The sequence below is a fragment of the Mizuhopecten yessoensis genome, unplaced genomic scaffold, assembly GCF_002113885.1.
Source record: "Mizuhopecten yessoensis strain PY_sf001 unplaced genomic scaffold, ASM211388v2 scaffold8275, whole genome shotgun sequence".
Lineage (NCBI taxonomy): Eukaryota > Metazoa > Mollusca > Bivalvia > Pectinida > Pectinidae > Mizuhopecten > Mizuhopecten yessoensis.
This window is the reverse complement of record NW_018407466.1, coordinates 255,037-276,319: the sequence shown is the minus strand read 5'-3', so window position 1 is coordinate 276,319 and position 21,283 is coordinate 255,037. Positions and strand designations below refer to the sequence as shown.

At 37.1% G+C, this 21,283-nt stretch overlaps 1 protein-coding gene across 1 annotated transcript in view; it reads right to left on the bottom strand.

The window, feature by feature from the left end:
* Nucleotides 1–21,283, bottom strand: part of LOC110455554 (caspase activity and apoptosis inhibitor 1-like) — a 142,349-nt gene that overhangs the window by 72,352 nt on the left and 48,714 nt on the right. The window contains exon 2 of the mRNA XM_021505739.1: nt 17,279–17,426. Within this exon, the coding sequence (XP_021361414.1) occupies nt 17,279–17,416 (138 nt within the window). The 5' untranslated portion in view covers nt 17,417–17,426. The remainder of the gene's footprint in view (nt 1–17,278; nt 17,427–21,283) is intronic.

Below are 21,283 nucleotides of genomic sequence, written 5' to 3'. Positions count from 1 at the left end.
TTTCTGTCCAGAATGATCCCAGTCTGGTTGCTAACCTTGAGTGATAGGAAACATTATGGGTACACAAAGTGCCACCAGTCTTTTGTCAAAGGAATGTCAAATCTGTGGCAATTTTAACATTCAATCGAAATAAACACCTTGCTGATATGTTAAAAATAATTACTCTAAGTCTGAATGTTGCCCAATGTTCTCGTTCAATCAATGTTTGCATTAAAACATGTCTATATTGATCCCCTTGAATATAACTTTATATATACAAGTATCTGCATTGGTCATTATTGGTGTGTCATTATTGCATACAGCATATCCCTTCGAAAATGATGGTTACATACAAACATGTTGAAGGGTTACCTACAAATATGTTTGAAGGTTACCTAAAATTATGTCTGAGGGTTACCTTCAAATATGCCAGAGGGTTACCTACAAATATGTCTGAAGGTTACCTAAAATTATGTCTGAGGGTTACCTTTAAATATGCCTGAAGGTTACCTACAATTATGTCTGAAGGTTACCTACTATTATGTCTGAAAGTTATCTACAATTATGTCTGAGGGTTACCTACAAATATGTCTGAAGGTTACCTAAAATTATGTCTGAGGGTTACCTTCAAATATGCCTGAGGGTTCCCTACAAATATGCCTGAGGGTTATCTACAAATATGCCTGAAGGTTACCTACAAATATGTCTGAAGGTTACCTTCAAATATGTCTGAAGGTTACCTACAAATATGTCTGAAGGTTACCTACAATTATGTGTGAAGGTTACCTACAAATATGTGTGAGGGTTACCTGCATATATGTGTGAGAGTTACCTACAAATATGTTTGGGGGTTACTTACAAATGAATGTGAGGTTACTTACAAATACCTAAAATTGTATAAGAGGGTCATCTTCAAATAAGCGTAAAGGTTGTCTAAAAATGTCTCAGGGTTACCTAAAAAATGTGTGAGGATTACCTACAAATATGTGTGTTGGGTATCTACAAATATGTGTTTGGAGTATATACAAATAAGCATAAAGGTTGTCTGAAAAATGTCTGAGGGTTACCCACAAATATGTGTTTGAAGGTTACTTACAAATGTGTGAGAGGTTAAGCTACAAATCTGTGTCAGGGTTACCTTCACAAATGTAGTTTACTAGAGTTATACAATCATTCATGAGTATGTTGGATTTTATCCCTGTTACACACAGGCCATACACAAGGTCATTTAGTACTGGCAGCAAAACCCCACACCTCCACTTACCCTCATATATAGCACGCTCTGCACAACACATCACAAATCTACTACTACACAACTGAACCTTAAATACGCATCAGATAAACTAAGGTCAGGGTCGAATGTGACCTTAGATAGGGATATTTCGGTGGGGGTCAAGGTTACATGTGACCCCTGATGAAGAGTAATTCTCCAGGGGGTTAGATTGGATTACACACCCGTGTTATCACATTTTTAAAGTGATTGCTTATCATATAAACTAAGGTCAGGGGGTTAGATTGGATTACACACCCGTGTTATCACATTTTTAAAGTGATTGCTTATCAGATAAACTAAGGTCAGGGGGTTAGATTGGATTACACACCCAAGTTATCACATTGTTAAAGTGATTCCTTATCAGATAAACTAAGGTCAGGGGGTTAGATTGGATTACTCACCCATGTTATCACATTGTTAAAGTGATTGCTTATCAGATAAACTAAGGTCAGGCGGTTAGATTGGATTACACACCCGTGTTATCACATTGTTAAAGTGATTCCTTATCAGATAAACTAAGGTCAGGGGGTTAGATTGGATTACACACCCGTGTTATCACATCGTTAAAGTGATTCCTTATCAGATAAACTAAGGTCAGGCGGTTAGATTGGATTACACACCCATGTTATCACATTGTTAAAGTGATTCCTTATCAGATAAACTAAGGTCAGGGGGTTAGATTGGATAACACACCCGTTAAAGTGATTCCTTATCAGATCATTAAAGCATGCCATTAAACGTAAAAAAGTAAAGTTTGAATTATCAAAGTTGTAAATCAGGATTTAAGTGGTTCTATCTGTTACAAGAATCTCCGGAGACAGATTTAAACAAAAAGGGCCTGTATCTGCAAAAGGTGCCGAAGACCTGTATACATCCTTTGATAAATACATTTATAATCAAAACAGGTAACTCCAGCCATCAATCTTGGGAAATAGAGCATAAGTACATTATTAAAGCTATGATGGTAAACTGATGTCTTTCAGTAACTTTTCTGTAAATGAGTTTGCCTTGCTTATCTCCCCTATGTGTAGTCAGTGAGTTCAGGTATGGTGCTATAAGTCTAGCTTACCACTTTGACATTTCATATTTTCAATATTGAGTTTGATGTCCAATGGTTAGTGGTAGCAGTAATTTTGGGTTCAATATTGACAGCTTCTAAATAGTTTGATATTCAGATTCAGTCTATTCTGAATTACAATACATTAATTGTACAATAAAATCCAGGTCTCCATATCTTCATGTATTACTCTATCTCTGATTGTGTGAAATCCTACCGATCTGCATGTATGTAAAACTCAATCAAACAAGGAATTTTTAAAATCTTACCAATCTGTGCATGAGTCTGTGAAATCTTACTCAATCTAAACACTTGTGAAATTCAAATTAATATCTGATGATTTTGAGATTCCATCCACTATATAGCTAAATATAGATTGTTTTGAAATTGACATTTCCTTTGGTTTCATTATGGATACGTACAGGGGATAAAATCATGTAGTGGGCAAATTCAATCTACATCAGAAAAGTACACCTAATAGTTCAAACACTTCGACTGTTTACAACATTTCTCGGAAAATAACAAAAAAATATTGTTCAAAATTATCCACATTTACTGCGCGTGAATTAGAAGAAATGACAGAAGGACTTAAACTTCCATAAGTCTAGGGTCCCCATCCCGATATTTAAAAGAACCCTTTGATGACAGTAAGAAAAGCATTTTACATGCTAGTGCTTTTTTTCTAGTGACATTCCGCCAGCGGTCGTTAACACATTAAAAAGTCTGTTGCAGGCATTATGGCATGGAAGAAATATCCATTTACTGCACAAGTAAAGTTTGTGCTGCACGGCGGATGTGTGAGGTAGCGCTGTACTACTGTTGAAATTAGGTAGACACAGCGGTGTGTCCCTGCAAGGCGAACAGACAGCGGTGCAAATCACTGCACAATTATACCCGCCCCGTGTTCCCCACACCTTGCCACGGCCCATAGCACCCAATGTCACCTGTTCAAGGATTGATCGACGAAAAAAAATCAAAGACAAGAAATAACTAGTTATCATGTTTTAAGTCATTACAGCATACACAGATCTAGAGCACCTTACAAGTAGTCAGCCGGCCATTGGACAAGACTAGTCCTCTGCAGGTGGTCCAAATCACAATGGAAATTGTTCTCAAAACATTTTTCTTTTAAAAGAATTTCTGGAATTCATTTTCTGCTGACATTACTCGGGAAATCTTATTAGATACTTGGTCATGTCTGTAAAAAAAAATAAAAAAAAAAATTGTTGTTTTTGTAAAGAATAGAGACTTCAATGCTATTTTCTAAAATATTTTCTGCAATTTCTGTTATGCTTTCCAAGTAATAAAGATTACAATAGAAACAGCTTGAGACGACAGCCATCTCTAAAACAATCTCTAATATTCTTGGAATGTCTGTCAACATGGGCCACCACATTAAAGACGACAATGGAACTTGTTTTTTAAATCTTTGACATTTCAATTTTTGCAGTAACTTTCAGTCAACTGGTAATAAACCAAATTAAGTCTGCAGTCTGGCATACAGGGCTCCAAAACTGTCGTCCTTGACAAGTGGAGGGGTGACAACGGGAGTGGTGACAACTGCGCCCCAGTGTTGCAACTTTAACATCCCACGTCCCTGTGACAGGGTGTTGAATACATCATCCAGCGACAATCCAAACTCAAACATTCTGTATGTGCCAGCCATTTTTTTTATGTTTTTCCCTCTCACAGAACTCAAGAAAGAAACAGTAAAAGACCACATGTCATTGCTGAGCTTTGTCCACACACCTTCAAAGTTGTTTGAAAAGTTGGTTTGGAGGCGGTCCAAGCGTGGAGTTTGTAAGAGGCTTGGCGGTGTGTTTATCACTGAGCTGGTTAAACAGAGGGGCAGGGCCACCACTTATAGCCTGGCAGACTCACATGTAATAAGTAACATAGTCAAAAACATCTCCGCCAAACTTAACACACAAATTTATTTGTTAAGTCTCCAATGTTCTTCAGCGACCATTATACCAGTTGTGTGTGTAATAAAACTAAAAACCAATTCTTGTGTAGGTTTTCTAGTGCTGCCAGGGTCTACTGGTGCTCTCACAATAATTATTAATATAATAATGTTCTAAATAAAAACTCTGACGGAGTAAACACTGCCACAAACATTGGCACCAACGGTATAATTCACCTCCCCAACACTTAAAAAAAAGAAACAGACAGGGGACTGTACTTAAACGTGTAAAGGATACCCACAATGGCAGTTATTGTGCAATCCTGATATTGACAACTACATTCCTGCAGGTCACTTATACCGTAATGAGCAGACCAATACTTCGTAGCAGGCTTGAATTACAGAAGGGCATTCCTGAGGGTAAACAAAGATCACTCTGAAGAAACAACGATAAAACAAGCAAGGATGTGTGGGTCTTGTTTGTCAATAAAATGTCAAGTATTTTGATTTAGACACAACTAATATATGTAATGGTCATTCATACAAAACAGGGAAATGTATTGGTCAGCATTAAATTGTTGTCATTTTGACAGACTTCAGTCTTGCATTGGTAACTACTTTTGTCATCTAGCAATACTGGTCTGTGGTAATCTAAAATGAACTAAGTCACATACTGGTCAATATTTGGGTCCTTTACACAGAACTAGGTCAGGTACATTGTAAGTCCTGGTCAGAAATGTGATCATCTAGATAGAACTAGGTCATGTACTGGTCAGTATTGTGGTAATCTTGAAGAACTAGGTCTTGTACTGGTCAGAACTGTGGTCTAGTCAGTATTGTGTTTATCTTGAAGAACTAGGTCATGTACTGGTCAGAATTTTGGCCATCTAGATAGAACCAGGTCATGCACTGGTCAGCAACGTGGTTATTTAGTCAGAACTATGGCATCTATTGGTCTGGTCAGTGTTGTGGTCATATGGATACAACAAGATCACATACATATATTGTCAAATATTCAGTGGTCATCTTGATAGAACTAGGTCATGTTTCGGTCAGTATTGTGGTCATCTAAACAAAACCTAATTCATGCCAAAATCAGCTTAGAACTAGGTCAGTATCATGGTCATCTAGTACATAGGAACAATGTCATGTACTGGTCATTATTATGGTATTTTAGAAAGATCTAGGTCATTTACTAGTCAGAAATATATTGAGAGGCAGAATGATCAGTTACATATTTTGTTTATGTAAGATGTCACAGAAAAGCTGCTACTACACCATATACAATGCATCATTTCAACCTTGACCTTACCACGGCAGACTGATTTCCCCAGGTAGCCCTTTGATTGTTCCGTTATTGTATGTATGATGACTGGCACTGTTGGCAAAGATCACCTCAGTAGCCATCAAACTAGTTCAATTTTACACATAAAATATTAGTCATATATCAATGAACATGCGATCAGCTGTTAAACTTTAATCTGATTTAATTTTAGGGTCTAATCAATTTTGTCTGGGGATATAATTTGTTTTATGTGAAGTTGAAGCCAGCACCATTACGGAGGAAGTACCATGAAATTTACGCAGGTTTTTATATTATTAATCAAATATGTATAACCCTGTTTTCCTATTTATCATGTGTATGCTAAAGATAATAACATAAAAAGGACTTCAGTTAGTGCAGGAACACAGGTGCATTAAGACACCGTCTTCTAAAAACCATTACCGTTACATTAATTAAAAACTTTCCACTGACCATAAGAAACTGTAATAGAAATCCTCTCACTGACCATTAGATTTAAGTGATACACAACCTCTCACTGACCATTAGATATACAGTGATACACAACCTCTCACTGACCATTAGATATACAATGATACACAACCTCTCACTGACCATTAGATATAGTGATACACAGCCTCCAACAGACCATAAGATATACAGTGATACACAACCTACCAGTGACCATTAGATATACAGTGATACACAACCTCTCACTGACCATTAGATATACAGTGATACACAACCTCCCAGTGACCATTAGATATACAGTGATACACAACCTCCCAGTGACCATTAGATATACAGTGATACACAACCTCTCACTGACCATTAAATATACAGTGATACACAGCCTCTCACTGACCATTAGATATACAGTGATACACAACCTCTCACTGAAGATTAGATGAACAGTGATAAACAGCCTCCCAGTGACCATTATGTTGAAGTGATACACAACCTCTCACTGACCATTAGATATACTGTGATACACAACCTCTCACTGAAGATTAGATGTACAGTGATACACAACCTCTCACTGACCATTAGATATACAGTGATACACAACCTCTCACTGACCATTAGATATACAGTGATACACAGCCTCCAACAGACCATAAGATATAGAGTGATACACAACCTACCAGTGACCATTAGATATACAGTGATACACAACCTCTCACTGACCATTAGATATACAGTGATACACAACCTCTCACTGGCCATTATATTTAAGTGATACACAACCTCTCACTAAAGATTAGATATACAGTGATACACAACCTCCCAGTGACCATTAGATATACAGTGATACAGAACCTCTCACTGACCATTAGATTTAAGTGATACAAAACCTCCCACTGGCCATTAGATTAACAGTGATACATAACCTCTCACTGACCATTAGATATACAGTGATACACAACCTCTCACTGACCATTAGATATACAGTGATACACAACCTCTCACTGAAGATTAGATGTACAGTGATATACAGCCTCCCAGTGACCGTTAGATATACAGTGATACACAACCTCTCACTGACCATTATCTATAGATACAGTGATACACAACCTCCCACTGACCATTAGAAATACAGTGATACACTACCTCACAGTGACGATTAGATATACAGTGATATACAGCCTCCCAGTGACCATTAGATATACAGTGATACACAACCTCTTACTGAAGATTAGATGTACAGTGATACACAGCCTCCCACTGACCATTATATATACAGTGATAAACAACCTCTCACTGACCATAAGATTTAAGTGATACACAACCTCCCACTGACCATTAGATATACAGTGACATACAGCCTCTCACTGACCATAAGATATACAGTGATACACAGGCTCCCACTGATCATAAGATATACAGTGATAAACAGCCTCTCACTGACCATTAAATATACTGTGATACACAACCTCTCACTGACCATTAGATATACTGTGATACACAACCTCTCACTGACCTTTAGATATACAGCGATACACAACCTCTCACTGACCATAAGATTTAAGTGATACACAACCTCCCACTGACCATTAGATATAAAGTGATACTGACCATTAGATATACTGTGATACACAACCTCTCACTGACCATTAGATACACTGTGATACACAACCTCTCACTGACCTTTAGATATACAGTGATACACAACCTCTCACTGACCATTATAGATACAGTGATATACAGCCTCTCACTGACCATTATATATACAGTGATAAACAACCTCTCACTGACCATTAGATATACTGTGATACACAACCTCCCAGTGACCATTAGATATACAGTGATATACAGCCTCCCAGTGACCATTATATATACAGTGATACACAACCTCTCACTGACCATTATAGATACAGTGATATACAACCTCTCACTGACCATTATAGATACAGTGATATACAGCCTCTCACTGACCATTATATATACAGTGATACACAACCTCTCACTGACCATAAGATTTAAGTGATACACAACCTCCCACTGACCATTAGATATACAGTGATATACAGCCTCTCACTGACCATAAGAGATACAGTGATACACAGCCTCCCACTGATCATAAGATATACAGTGATAAACAGCCTCTCACTGACCATTAGATGTAAGTGATACACAACCTCTCACTGACCATTAGATATACTGTGATACACAACCTCTCACTGACCATTAGATATACAGTGATACACAACCCCTCACTGACCATTAGATAAACAGTGAAACCCAACCTCTCACTGGCCATTAGATTAACAGTGATACATAACCTCTCACTGACCATTAGATATACAGTGATACACAACCTCCTTCTAGCCATTATAGATACAGTGATATACAGTCTCTCACAGACCATTATATATACAGTGATACACAACCTCTCACTGACCATTAGATATACAGTGATACACAGCCTGTCACTGACCATTAGATACACAGTGATACACAACCTCTCACTGAAGATTCGATGTACAGTGATATACAGCCTCCCAGTGACCATTAGATATACAGTGATATACAGCCTGTCACTGTATATCTAATGGTCAGGTAGAGGTTGTGTATCACTTAAATCTTATGGTCAGTGAGAGGTTGTTTATCACTGTATATAATGGTCAGTGAGAGGCTGTATATCACTGACCATTATATATACAGTGATACACAACCTCTCACTGACCATTATAGATACAGTGATATACAGCCTCTCACTGACCATTATATATACAGCGATACACAACCTCTCGCTGACCATAAGATTTAAGTGATACACAACTGACCATTATATATACAGTGATACACAACCTCTCACTGTCCATTAGATATACAGTGATACACAACCTCCTTCTAGCCATTATAGATACAGTGACATACAGTCTCTCACAGACCATTATATATACAGTGATACACAACCTCTCACTGCCCATTAGATAAACTGTGATACACAACCTCTCCCTGACCATTAGATACACTGTGAAACACAACCTCTCACTGACCTTTAGATATACAGTGATACACAACCTCTCACTATATACAGTCTCTCACAGACCATTATATATACAGTGATACACAACCTCTCACTGACAATTAGATATACAGTGATACACAACCTCTCACTGACCATTAGATAAACTGTGATACACAACCTCTCACTGACCATTAGATACACTGTGAAACACAACCTCTCACTGACCTTTAGATATACAGTGATACACAACCTCTCACTGCACAACCTCTCACTGACCATTAGCTATACAGTGATACACAACCTCTTACTGAAGATTAGATGTACAGTGATACACAACCTCTCACTAACCATTAGATACACTGTGATACACAACATCTCACTGACCTTTAGATATACAGTGATACACAAGCTCTCACTGACCATTAGATATACCGTGATACACAACCTCTCACTGGCCATTATATTTAAGTGATACACAACCTCTCACTGAAGATTAGATGTACAGTGATACACAACCTCTCACTAACCATTAGATATACAGTGATAAACAACCTCTCACTGACCATTAAATATACAGTGATACACAGCCTGTCACTGACGCCATTAGATTAACAGTGATACATAACCTCTCACTGACCATTAGATATACCGTGATACACAACCTCTCACTGTCCATTAGATATACAGTGATACACAACATCCCACTGACCATTAGATATACAGGGATACACAACCTCTCACTAACCATTAGATATACAGTGATAAACAACCTCTCACTGACCATTAAATATACAGTGATACACAGCCTGTCACTGACGCCATTAGATTAACAGTGATACATAACCTCTCACTGACCATTAGAGATACTGTGATACACAACCTCTCAGATATACAGTGATACACAACATACAGTGATACACAACCTCTTACTGACCATTAGATATACAGTTATTCACAACCTCTCACTGACCATTATAGATACAGTGATATACAGTCTCTCACTGACCATTATATATACAGCGATACACAACCTCTCACTGACCTCTCACTGAAGATTAGATATACTGTGATACACAAACTCTCACTGACCATTAGATACAGTGATACACAACCTCTTAATGAAGATTAGATGTACAGTGATACACAACCTCTCACTGCCCATTAGATAAACTGTGATACACACCCTCTCACTGACCATTAAATATACAGTGATACACAGCCTGTCACTGACCATTAGATATACAGGGATACACAACCTCCCACTGACCAGGATATACAGTGATACACAACCCCTCACTGACCATTAGATATACCGTGATACACAACCTCTCACTGCCCATTAGATAAACTGTGATACACAACTTCTCACTGACCATTAGATACAGTGATACACAACCTCTCACTATATACAGTCTCTCACAGACCATTATATATACAGTGATACCCAACCTCTCACTGACCATTAGATGCACTGTGATACACAACCTCTCACTATATACAGTCTCTCACAGACCATTATATATACAGTGATACACACCCCCTCACTGACCATTAGATATACCGTGATACACAACCTCTCACTGGCCGTTAGATATACAGTGATACACATGACATACAGCCTCTCACTGACCATAAGATATACAGTGATACACAGCCTGTCACTGACGCCATTAGATTAACAGTGATACATAACCTCTCACTGACCATTAGATGCACTGTGATACACAACCTCTCACTGTATATCTAATGGTCACTGGGAGGTTGTGTATCACAGGTTGTGTATCACTTAAATCTTATGGTCAGTGAGAGGTTGTTTATCACTGTATATATAATGGTCTGTGAGAGACTGTATATAGTGAGAGGTTGTGTATCACTTAAATCTTATGGTCAGTGAGAGGTTGTGTATCGCTGTATATATAATGGTCAGTGAGAGGCTGTGTATCCCTGTATATCTAATGGTCAGTGACAGGCTGTGTTTCACTGTATATCTAATGGTCACTTATCACTTAAATCTTATGGTCAGTGAGAGGTTGTTTATCACTGTATATATAATGGTCAGTGAGAGGCTGTGTATCCCTGTATATCTAATGGTCAGTGAGAGCTTGTGTATCACTGTATATCTAAAGGTCAGTGAGAGGTTGTGTTTCACAGAGTATCTAATGGTCAGTGAGAGGCTGTATATCACTGTATACCTAATGGTCAGTGGGAGGTTGTGTATCCCTGTATATCTAATGGTCAGTGAGGGGTTGTGTATCACTGTATATCCTGGTCAGTGGGAGGTTGTGTATCACTTTATATCTAATGGTCAGTGGGATGTTGTGTATCACTGTATATCTAACGGCCAGTGAGAGGTTGTGTATCACCTATACCTAATGGTCAGTGAGAGGTTGTGTTTCACAGTATATCTAATGGTCAGTGATAGTTTGTGTATCACAGTATATCTAAAGGTCAGTGAGAGGTTGTGTATCGCTGTATATATAATGGTCAGTGAGAGGTTGTGAATCACTGTATATCTAATGGTCACTGGGAGGCTGTGTATCACTAACCATTAGATATACAGTGATACACAGTCTCTCACTGACCATTATATATACAGTGATACCCAACCTCTCACTGACCATTAGGTATAGGTGATACACAACCTCTCACTGACCATAAGATTTAAGTGATACACAACCTCTCACTGGCCATTATATTTAAGTGATACACAACCTCTCACTGCCCATTAGATAAACTGTGATACACAACCTCTCAGATATACAGTGATACACAACATCTCACTGACCATTAGATAAACAATGATACACAACCTCTCACTGACCAGTAGATATACAGTGATACACAACATCTCACTGACCTTTAGATATACAGTGATACACAACCTCCCACTGACCAGGATATACAGTGATACACAACCCCTCACTGACCATTAGATATACCGTGATACACAACCTCTCACTGTATATCTAATGGTCACTGGGAGGCTGTGTATCACTAACCATTAGATATACAGTGATACACAACCTCCCACTGACCATTAGATATAAAGTGATACACAACCTCCCACTGACCAGTAACAGTGTATTTCAAACAAAATATCAGTGTTATACAAACTAGAGTATCGTTGTAATAAAAACTTGAGTAAAAGTGTAATACAAACAAGATAATCAGTGTAATACAAACTAGCATATCATTGTAATACAAACTGGAGTATCAGTGTAATACAAACTAGATATTAGTGTAAAAAAACTAGAGTACCAGTGTAATACAAACAAGAATATCAGTGTTATAAATACTAGAGTATCAATAATACAAATTAGAGCATCAGTGAATTTCAAACTTGAGTATCAGTGTAATACAAACTAGCATATCCATGTAATACAAACTAGAGTATCATTGACATACAAACTAGAGTACCAGTGTAATACAAACTAGCATATCAGTGTAATTTAAACTGGAGTATCTGTGTAATACAAACTAGCATATCAGTGTAATACAAACTAGAGTATCAGTGTAATACAAACTGGAGTATCAGTGTAATATAAACTAGCATACCATTGTAATACAAACTGGAGTATCAGTGATACACTAGAATATTAGTGTAATACAAACTGGAGTATCAGTGTAATACAAACTAGAGCATCAGTGTAATACAAACTAGAGTATCATTGACATACAAACTAGAGTAACAGTGTAATACAAACTGGAGTATCAGTGATACACTAGAATATTAGTGTAATACAAACTGGAGGATCAGTGTTACACACACTAGAATATCATTGTAATACAAATTACAGTAATCAGTGTAATATAATCAAGAATATCAGTGTAATATGAACTTAAGTATCAGCATAATACAAAGAGAGTAACAGTATAATACAAACTAGAATATCAGTGTAATACAAACTGGAGTATCAGTGTTACACTAGAATATTAGTGTTATACACACTTAAGTATCATTGTAGCAGTGAAATCAACACTATCTGTCAGGGTTAACATCACATCCTCTTGTGTGTTATATAACAATTTGTCCAATCAGATAACTGTAACAGAATATATTGCCTTGGAGACGACTTCCTTGTATTGTGTTCTCCACTGTTGTCCACACACACTGTAATTAGGGTGCTTGTAAGGTTACCAGGTTACTAATTGTAGCCTTCCACACAGGGGAGGCCAATTTGAATATTTTAATTAAACAAAACGACTGCTTACCTGGTCGAGCAGGTAAGATAATTTGAAATATTTGCAATATTTATCACCAATAGATATTATAAAACATCTGTCTGCTGCCAGCAGCAAAGTCTACGGCAATAACATCTTCATCAGCAGTAATTATAGCATACACAAGCACTAATTCCTGCTGTCCCATTACGTTTACAGTAACCTTTGTCTATTGTTACACTTTATTGAATTAGATTTTATAGAAAAAATATCCATTCACTGCAGCTCGTTACTTTACCTTAAGAAAATTATCCCCAATTTTTTAATCGTCAATATAAATCCAGCTCATTAAAAACAAATTGAGAAATGTATTAAAAAGTTGAATGTTTGAAACCTAATACCGGTTTTATTGCCTAGTTTGGCTACCTTGCAGGTGGTCCCTCGTCCACAACATAACAGTAATTGACACATTAAAATCTTAAAGCCATTCTTTCAAAATTTTTTTGCAACTAAAATTGATTCCTGAAATTGCCATCAATAATGCATACCAATTTCAACCCAAGTTGCCATTATCAAAAATTGATGTCTTTGTGTTTGGCAATGAAGCACATTAAAAAAAGCATTGATTTCTGTGGTTGTTGGCTCCTCTCACTGGACACAAAGACCATTCTACATTTGCTGCAAATTATCTCAGGAGGCATTTTAAAAATTAAATTGCTGTAACCGGCCAGAGGTTTAGATGATTAGGAAGCCTTGTAGCTCGACAGCTGGCAAAATAAATGGCGGCCGCTGAGAAACAAAGATGACCCGAAAGCACCAACTTAAATTAGATCAAACCGATGGCTTTATTTAAATTTCACAATCAATTCAAAGGAAGTGACGATGTCAAATTCTTTACAGAAACAATGACTCATTCCAGCTATGACACACGTATCAAAATTACAAAAAAGGGAAATGAAATTTCAAATAAAACCACTAATTCGCCATAATTAGAATCTAAATTGAAGTTTTGCATTCTCTCAAAATTCTAATGCAGGCTCTCAGGATGTCTTGAAATATGGCAATTACAACTAGAATTAATTTAATCTCTGTGAAGAATTTGTGTGTGTGTAATCTGTCATATTTCATGATTCACAGGGAATCTTGTTACAAGTAACACAATCGTGATTTAAGTGCTGACTTGTAAGTCTTTTTTCCTCGTCGTTCCTCTTTTAGAGCATTACATAACCAGAGCACATGTCCTTGCTCTCTCGTGGCTGATATGCTGCTTGCAGGAGTGAAAAGCCATGTTCAAACCCCACAGGACCAAAAAATCAGCAGTTTCGAAATGCTTAAATGATGGTGGTCCTTCTCGCTGTCATGAAACTAAGTCAAATCAATTTCAAATTTAAGTGCCAGGTGTCAATTAGACGAGGCAGACAAAACCTTGTTTGGCATAAAATTTCATACACAATTTCCCCACACTTCACTCAATTTTAAACATAATCCATTTTGACAGTAGCTGCCAATTTTTCACATAGTCTGCAAGTTGAGATGGGAGTATGACGGGCTTGATGCAACTAGTACTGCAATCCAGCATCGGTAGCCCTGCACCCGATGAAGGAGCTGATTCAACCTGGTGCTGATGGCTCCTGTCGGGTTGTCTGTCAATTCCTAAAGAGTTAAAACTTTAAGGGAAGAGAATTTATTGAGTTTTATTGCCTGGTCCCATACGGGATGATGGTGCTGTAGCTCTACTTGTCACCGAGCTACGTAAGTGGGTCTGACACCCGCCTCAAGGCTCTACTCTAACGTTCCATTTACTCCATTCTATTTCCAATTTCAAGTAAGAAACTTAATCTAACAAATTTTCGATCACATTTTTTTATTCCATTGAAAAAGTGAAGAAGAAAAAAAGAACTGGTGAGTGATTGAAATTTATCACTGCTAGTTTAGGTGGGGAGGGAAAACAATTGTTTGATGTTCATTGACAAAGCATGTAAGAGGTGAGTGACACAGCCACCATCAGCCTGTCTAGTCAGGCGCGCGGCACTGCACTGACAGCCTCGTGGAGTGCACTTTAAATTGTTAGCAAGCTAAATTCACGTAATCAAAGAGAGCGCTTCAACATTGGTTTTAAGGCATCATTCAAAGGTATTGGAAGAGAGCAGGTTTTAAAGCGACTGAAATTTCAGTTGTAATCTTTACAGAACTGGAGTGCACGCTAGCTCTTTAGGTCCGACTTGCAATGTGATGTTTGGTGATCTAAGTTAGAATTATTTTGTAATAATATTCTCTGAGGACTGTCGGATTGCATGTATTCGAAGAGAGCATTTCAGGCAAGATACACACGGTACAAGGTATATTGTCAGGCGTACCATGAGTCACAGAAGCAAATGACAATCACCGGTATAAACTAGTAAATTCCAGACAAAAAACAGGATTTGAGCACTTTAATGTGCGGGAGCATTAAGAGTGGGCTATAATTTTCAAACCCCATCTCTCTCTGGCAGGCGAATGGCAGGAAAGATCTTCCCTCAATTTTGTACCTTATTACATAAGTACCAAGGAATTGAAATGGAGAATAGAAACAACTTAGACGGCTGGCCAAATCGGACTACTCGACCATTGCCTCGCTCCAGACATGCTCAAACACTTGGTGTGTTAATATCCCTGAAAAAAGGGAAATGGGCAAAATTAATGAAATTTGTGGATATTTTCTGGAATAAAGCCCCATTACCCATGGAGTAATTGAGGTGGTGTTTGAATCGTTGAAATCCCTACTTCTTGGTATAATTTCATTTGTCTGACTAAGGAAAAAAATGTCTAGCATCAAACACTCAATAACACATTGGAACAATGTCAAATGTTACAGGTTCGCAAAACACAACTTGCCAAATCTTAGACCAAAAACTATTTTTCATTACTAAAGAATACAAATTTGAAACTAAATCTCCTAACAAAAAAAAGTAAGATATAAAACTTATAACAAAGACATATTTCTGAAAAAATTTGGGTGTACATGTTGTTTTAGACAATTTTCATCAATTTGATAAACTCTTGTTTAACGTTGTCCTTTTTCAGTTCATTACATTAACGATATTCCAAACTATGGCAGCACAATAAGATAAGCGTATATCATTCTCACAAAGGATAGTGCTATCAGGAAAACTTAAAACATCTAAACCTTGGCTCACTCTGCAGTAACCCTTTTTCCAGACACGAATATGCATTGAAATGCACATCACATGTTTTCACTATATTTTATATGACATCTAGGTAGAAGGGTAAAATAACCTGAGAGCTGTTATATAGCTAAGCTAATTTGCACACTTTCTGTAGGCTTTAATGTGTTACAATATCAAACTGGAGGGTTGACAATTTCTTGGGTGGGAAGGTTTTGTTTTACTATACTGTATACAATTTCTGTTGTCTGTTTATGACAGCTTTCTGCAACATCAAAAAATAATGGACAACAAATTCTTTCTTTTTTGAAAAAATTAAAATTAAAATGGCATATTATATATGATTTGGAGATCACAATTAAGATCAAGGATTGTAATAAGAGTTCTTTGTTAATATCATTTTTTGGCAGATGTTGGGGTGCGGTTGCGTTCTTTTTCGAGTAAAATCTTGATGAAATATTCCAATGGTTACACCATCCAGTGACCTTGAACTCTGTACTTTAATTTTTTGAGTTTTGACCTCACGACTAACGGGAGATGTGAGAGAGAGTATGAGGTGCACTTGACCAATTTTTGCCATGGATTTATAAGATTGGTGTTGTAGGTATTGAATGAGGTTGAATCCTGTGTAAGGGGTCACTTACACTGTATAGTACATACATTTACCCCGTTAACACCATACATCACACGCTAATAAGTCTTTATCAGCTGCTCGCTCAACCAATCCTCTGTTTTACTCTAATTGGAGTGATCTCCCCTGAAAATTGTAATATCTCAACTGTGATTTCATTTGGTTTCTGACACAAATATTTTTTGGCATCCTTCAAACAGGTCTATTTGTGTACCTTTTGGTATGTCTAGAAACATTTCTACTGTTGTTTTTGTTATACCCAGCCAAAGGTATATAAAATCTAGGCCTATGAAAACACCTTTGATGTCTGAAATGTACTTTTAGTTGAAATTCTAAGTTTGTTTCTGCCCTACCTTTTTCTTTGTTTCTTTCTTCTGTTTCTTTGTCTTTCTTTTGTCATGAGGCTTCCTCCTCTTGGCCCCCTCCCCCGGGATGGTGTCTGTCAGGGGATCCCCCTGGGTGGAGTCGGCTAACATCTTAGCTGCACTCATTTTTATTTACCTGTGGATGTATAAAGTTTTGTTATTTTAAGGAAATTAACTAATTCTTTACACAAGTACGATAGTCAGTGTATCTGTGTTTCAAATAGGTAACATTTGATTTAAAGATCTTAAGGATTCAAAGGATACAGAAAAATACATTATCATCGTAAATACTTATATTCCATACAAAACAAGACATCTATAAGCCTCCTGGTCCCCTTGTGAAATAAAGATACATTAAAAAACCTTTTCTCCCAAAATCAAACTCAATCCTTCTTCCCTTGCCTATTAGGAGAGTGGTGGGAAGGGGGGTAATCGCTGACAAAGGGGAAATGGCTCTATAATGGCCACATTATAATTACACTATATATAAGCTGTAGAAGAAATAACAGTTAAGTGAACACAACACCCACACAAAAAACTGTCCAACAATAAACTGAAACTAATTACTAAACTTCAATGAAATTAGACACTGATCGGAACAGGGAAATAATTTCATCCCCTACATTACCATGTAAATGCTAGACGCGACACATTCAATACCGCTTCCATGGCAACCTACAACGTTTTATCAAATCTTTGAAAAAGAAAATGGTAGCTATAAAAATGTCAAGATAGAGGTATGGTAATGTAGGGTTTATTTCTGGACATGTATATGTAAAATAAAGGTCCCATTACAATCCTTTTTCGCAATTTAAACAAAGAGTTTTATTGTTTCAGAAAATAGACTGATGTTAAATAAAAGTTTTAATTTCTTTTAGCACTAAAAGACATATTATTTGTTTGTACAGCTGTTTATCATGGTAACAGTTTATTCTTTCAACTGATTTTTTATTTTCTAATATTATATTTGTGTTTTATTAGATGAAACAAAATACAATACCATGATACTGATGTAGAGAGTGATAAATCTTGTGATACCATGCTAGGGCCAGCCGTCAGACTCACTTAGTGGGCATCTCCGAGACCAGGTGTCAAGGCCAGTAGCCTGGTCCTCTAACTTTTATATGCCTTTATATCTACTTATTCCTGGTTTTTTATCCACCCCTTATATGCTTTATGTCCATTCTGTCTGTGACCTAACATCATATGTACTCCTCCTCCTCCTTACCAGCCCCTATACCACCTAGCATTATCAGTCCCTTATATCTAGTGTACCCTTTCCCCAGCCTATAACCAGCCCCTTATACCTAATGTAGCCACCTAGCATAACCAGCCTCTTCTAACCCTAGGCCTACTAGCCCCTTATGACTAATGTAGCCACCTAGCCTTACTGGCATTTTTTAACCCTACTAGCCCTAATTATATATAATGTACTGGCCCTTCCTAGCATAACTGGCCCCTTCTAACCCTACCAGACTTCTATAACTAATGTAGCTCCATAGCTTAACTGGCCCTTTCCTAGTTTTACAAGTGTCCCTCTAACCATACTAGCCCCTTATAAATACTGTGGCCTACCTAGCCTTACGTGCCCTTTCCTATCCTAACATGCCCCTTCTTACCCTTCTAGCCCCTCATAGCTAATGTACTTGCTTTTCCTAGTCATACCATCCCCTTCTTAACCTACTAGCTCCTTAGTTAATGTAGCCTTATAGCTTTACTGGCCCTCCCCAAACTCAATTACCAGCCCCTTATAATCAATATAGCCTCAATTGCCTTATTTGCCCCTCCTAGTTTTTCCAGCCCCTTCTAACCCTACTAGTCCTTTATAATCAATGTAGCCTCATAGCCTTACCGGCCCCTCCTAATTTCACCAGCCCCTTCTCACCCTACCAGCTCTTTATTATTAATGTAGCCTCTTACCTGACCCTTCTAATTACCAGCCCCGTTATATCTAATGTAGCCCCCTTGCCTTAACAGCCCCTATAACTCCTAGCTTACAGTCCCTATAACTCCTAGCTTACAGCCCCTCATCTCCATAAAATTATTTGTGTATTTGTCCAAATTTTATTAAGTTTTCAAAGCAATTCAGTATAATTTAATAGTACATTTCTATTTGTGAAGATGTATTTATTTAAATAAGTCAGTGCTACTTATGTCTTTCTAAATTAGTTCTTTCAAATTTATTTCCTGTTGATTGTCTTTTTTTAACATAGCTGGACTATACAGTCAAGTGGCATGCTATATAGTGCGACTAATTACCAATGCTATTATTGATATGCATCCTGACATCTGAACAGGGCTAGCTATTTCAACTAGCTTTGATCATTGGTGCTTGACCTTTCCACGCATTTCAATAAATGTAAGTGCCATATCATGACCTTAAAGAACTCCATGTCCTTAAAAAATTAGACGGCAAAATGGTACAATTGACTATTTGCATGGATGTTCATTTAAAATTTAAGTCGTAGTTCAAAAGGCCCTTGAGATAGGTGTTGATCTGGTTTAATTGCAGTGGTTGTTTTGTTGAAGATGGTTATAGATGTTGCATAGCTAGGCTATCCAATTCATTTCCCTACAGTCTTTCATGAGATCATTAATACCCAACCAATGTTAAAGTGGATAGTCCCAGTGCTCTGCCTTAATGCATCTCCAAAGAAGAAGAGTTCCAATGTTGAATTTTTCCAACAATTTTTGTTATGTTAGTACTTTGCTGCAGAATCACTAAAAATCAATTTCAAAATGTTTAACTTCCCTAAAAAGGCCATCAACCTATATAGGTAATAAAGTTAATCCAAACTGATGATATTTACTTGTACATGTAGTGTGTGTTCGTTTCCTATGTCAATATCAGGGTTGAATGGATTTCAGACACTTCTGACTTAAATAAAACAAGGGAAGATATAGCAAATTAACAGTTACACACCCTAAATGTCTGATAACTCAATCTTTCTTGGGACCAGAGTTTTATTGTTGATAAAACTAAATGGTATCACAGACCTCATCACATTATAAAAATGGCAGTGGATACTGTACTCGCCTTCCACCAATACAAATGGTTCGATTCCCCAATCAAACGCGAATAGATATGGGGTCACATGCCCGACCATTAGGGTTTTCTCTGATTATTCCGGTTTACTTCCACATTAAGACCCTCTGCTTGCTACCATTCGAGTCAAACAGTGATTAATATCAGTTGATAGAAAATAATTCGAAATTGTTGTAAATAAATAAAATATGATTTAAAACACGATAAAAGTTTTTGTGTTTAACTATGTAATTCAGAAAAAGTTTAAGTCTTTGTAGTTGAAGAATTTAATAAAACATTATATAATCTGAGAAGATAATCAATCTCAGCTTCCAATCAAGATAGTCTAGTGGCCAATGTGAATGGACAGAAATTCTGATAGACAAAATACACTCCGACATACAATCTGATGTTCCCAAGTTACCTTAATTCAATTCAACTGACAGGCCATATGAGCTGTCATGATACCAAAACAGTCATAATCAGAAATGGATATCTGTGTGACCTTCAAATGACAAATTGTTAGTTTTTTTTCTTTTTAAGTATTTGATTTTTCAGATACTGGACGGTAAATAAAATTAAAGTGTATAACATTGTCATGAAACATGCCGAAGTTGAGATCACTAGTAGCTTGGTTTGGCTATGATTCTTGGTCAGGGTGAGGAACGTTTCAACAGACTATTTCTACTGTCACCACCAGCTGCCCCTACGTAAGTGTGGAATTGCTCCAATCTCTGTTTTTCCACCTTTATTTTTACATGTCACCTTACAATTAGGTTAACTTTCCTGTTAAGGTCAAATCTCGTTTGATAATTAAGGTTCCTTGACTTTTGAAATTATTAAGAAAATGTTAATGTCATATATAGCAAATTATGACTGACACGTGCAGGTTTATCAAGTAATTAGGTAACTTAAACTACTTTTCTACACAAAGTTAAAAATAAACACATTAAAAAAAAAGACTTTTA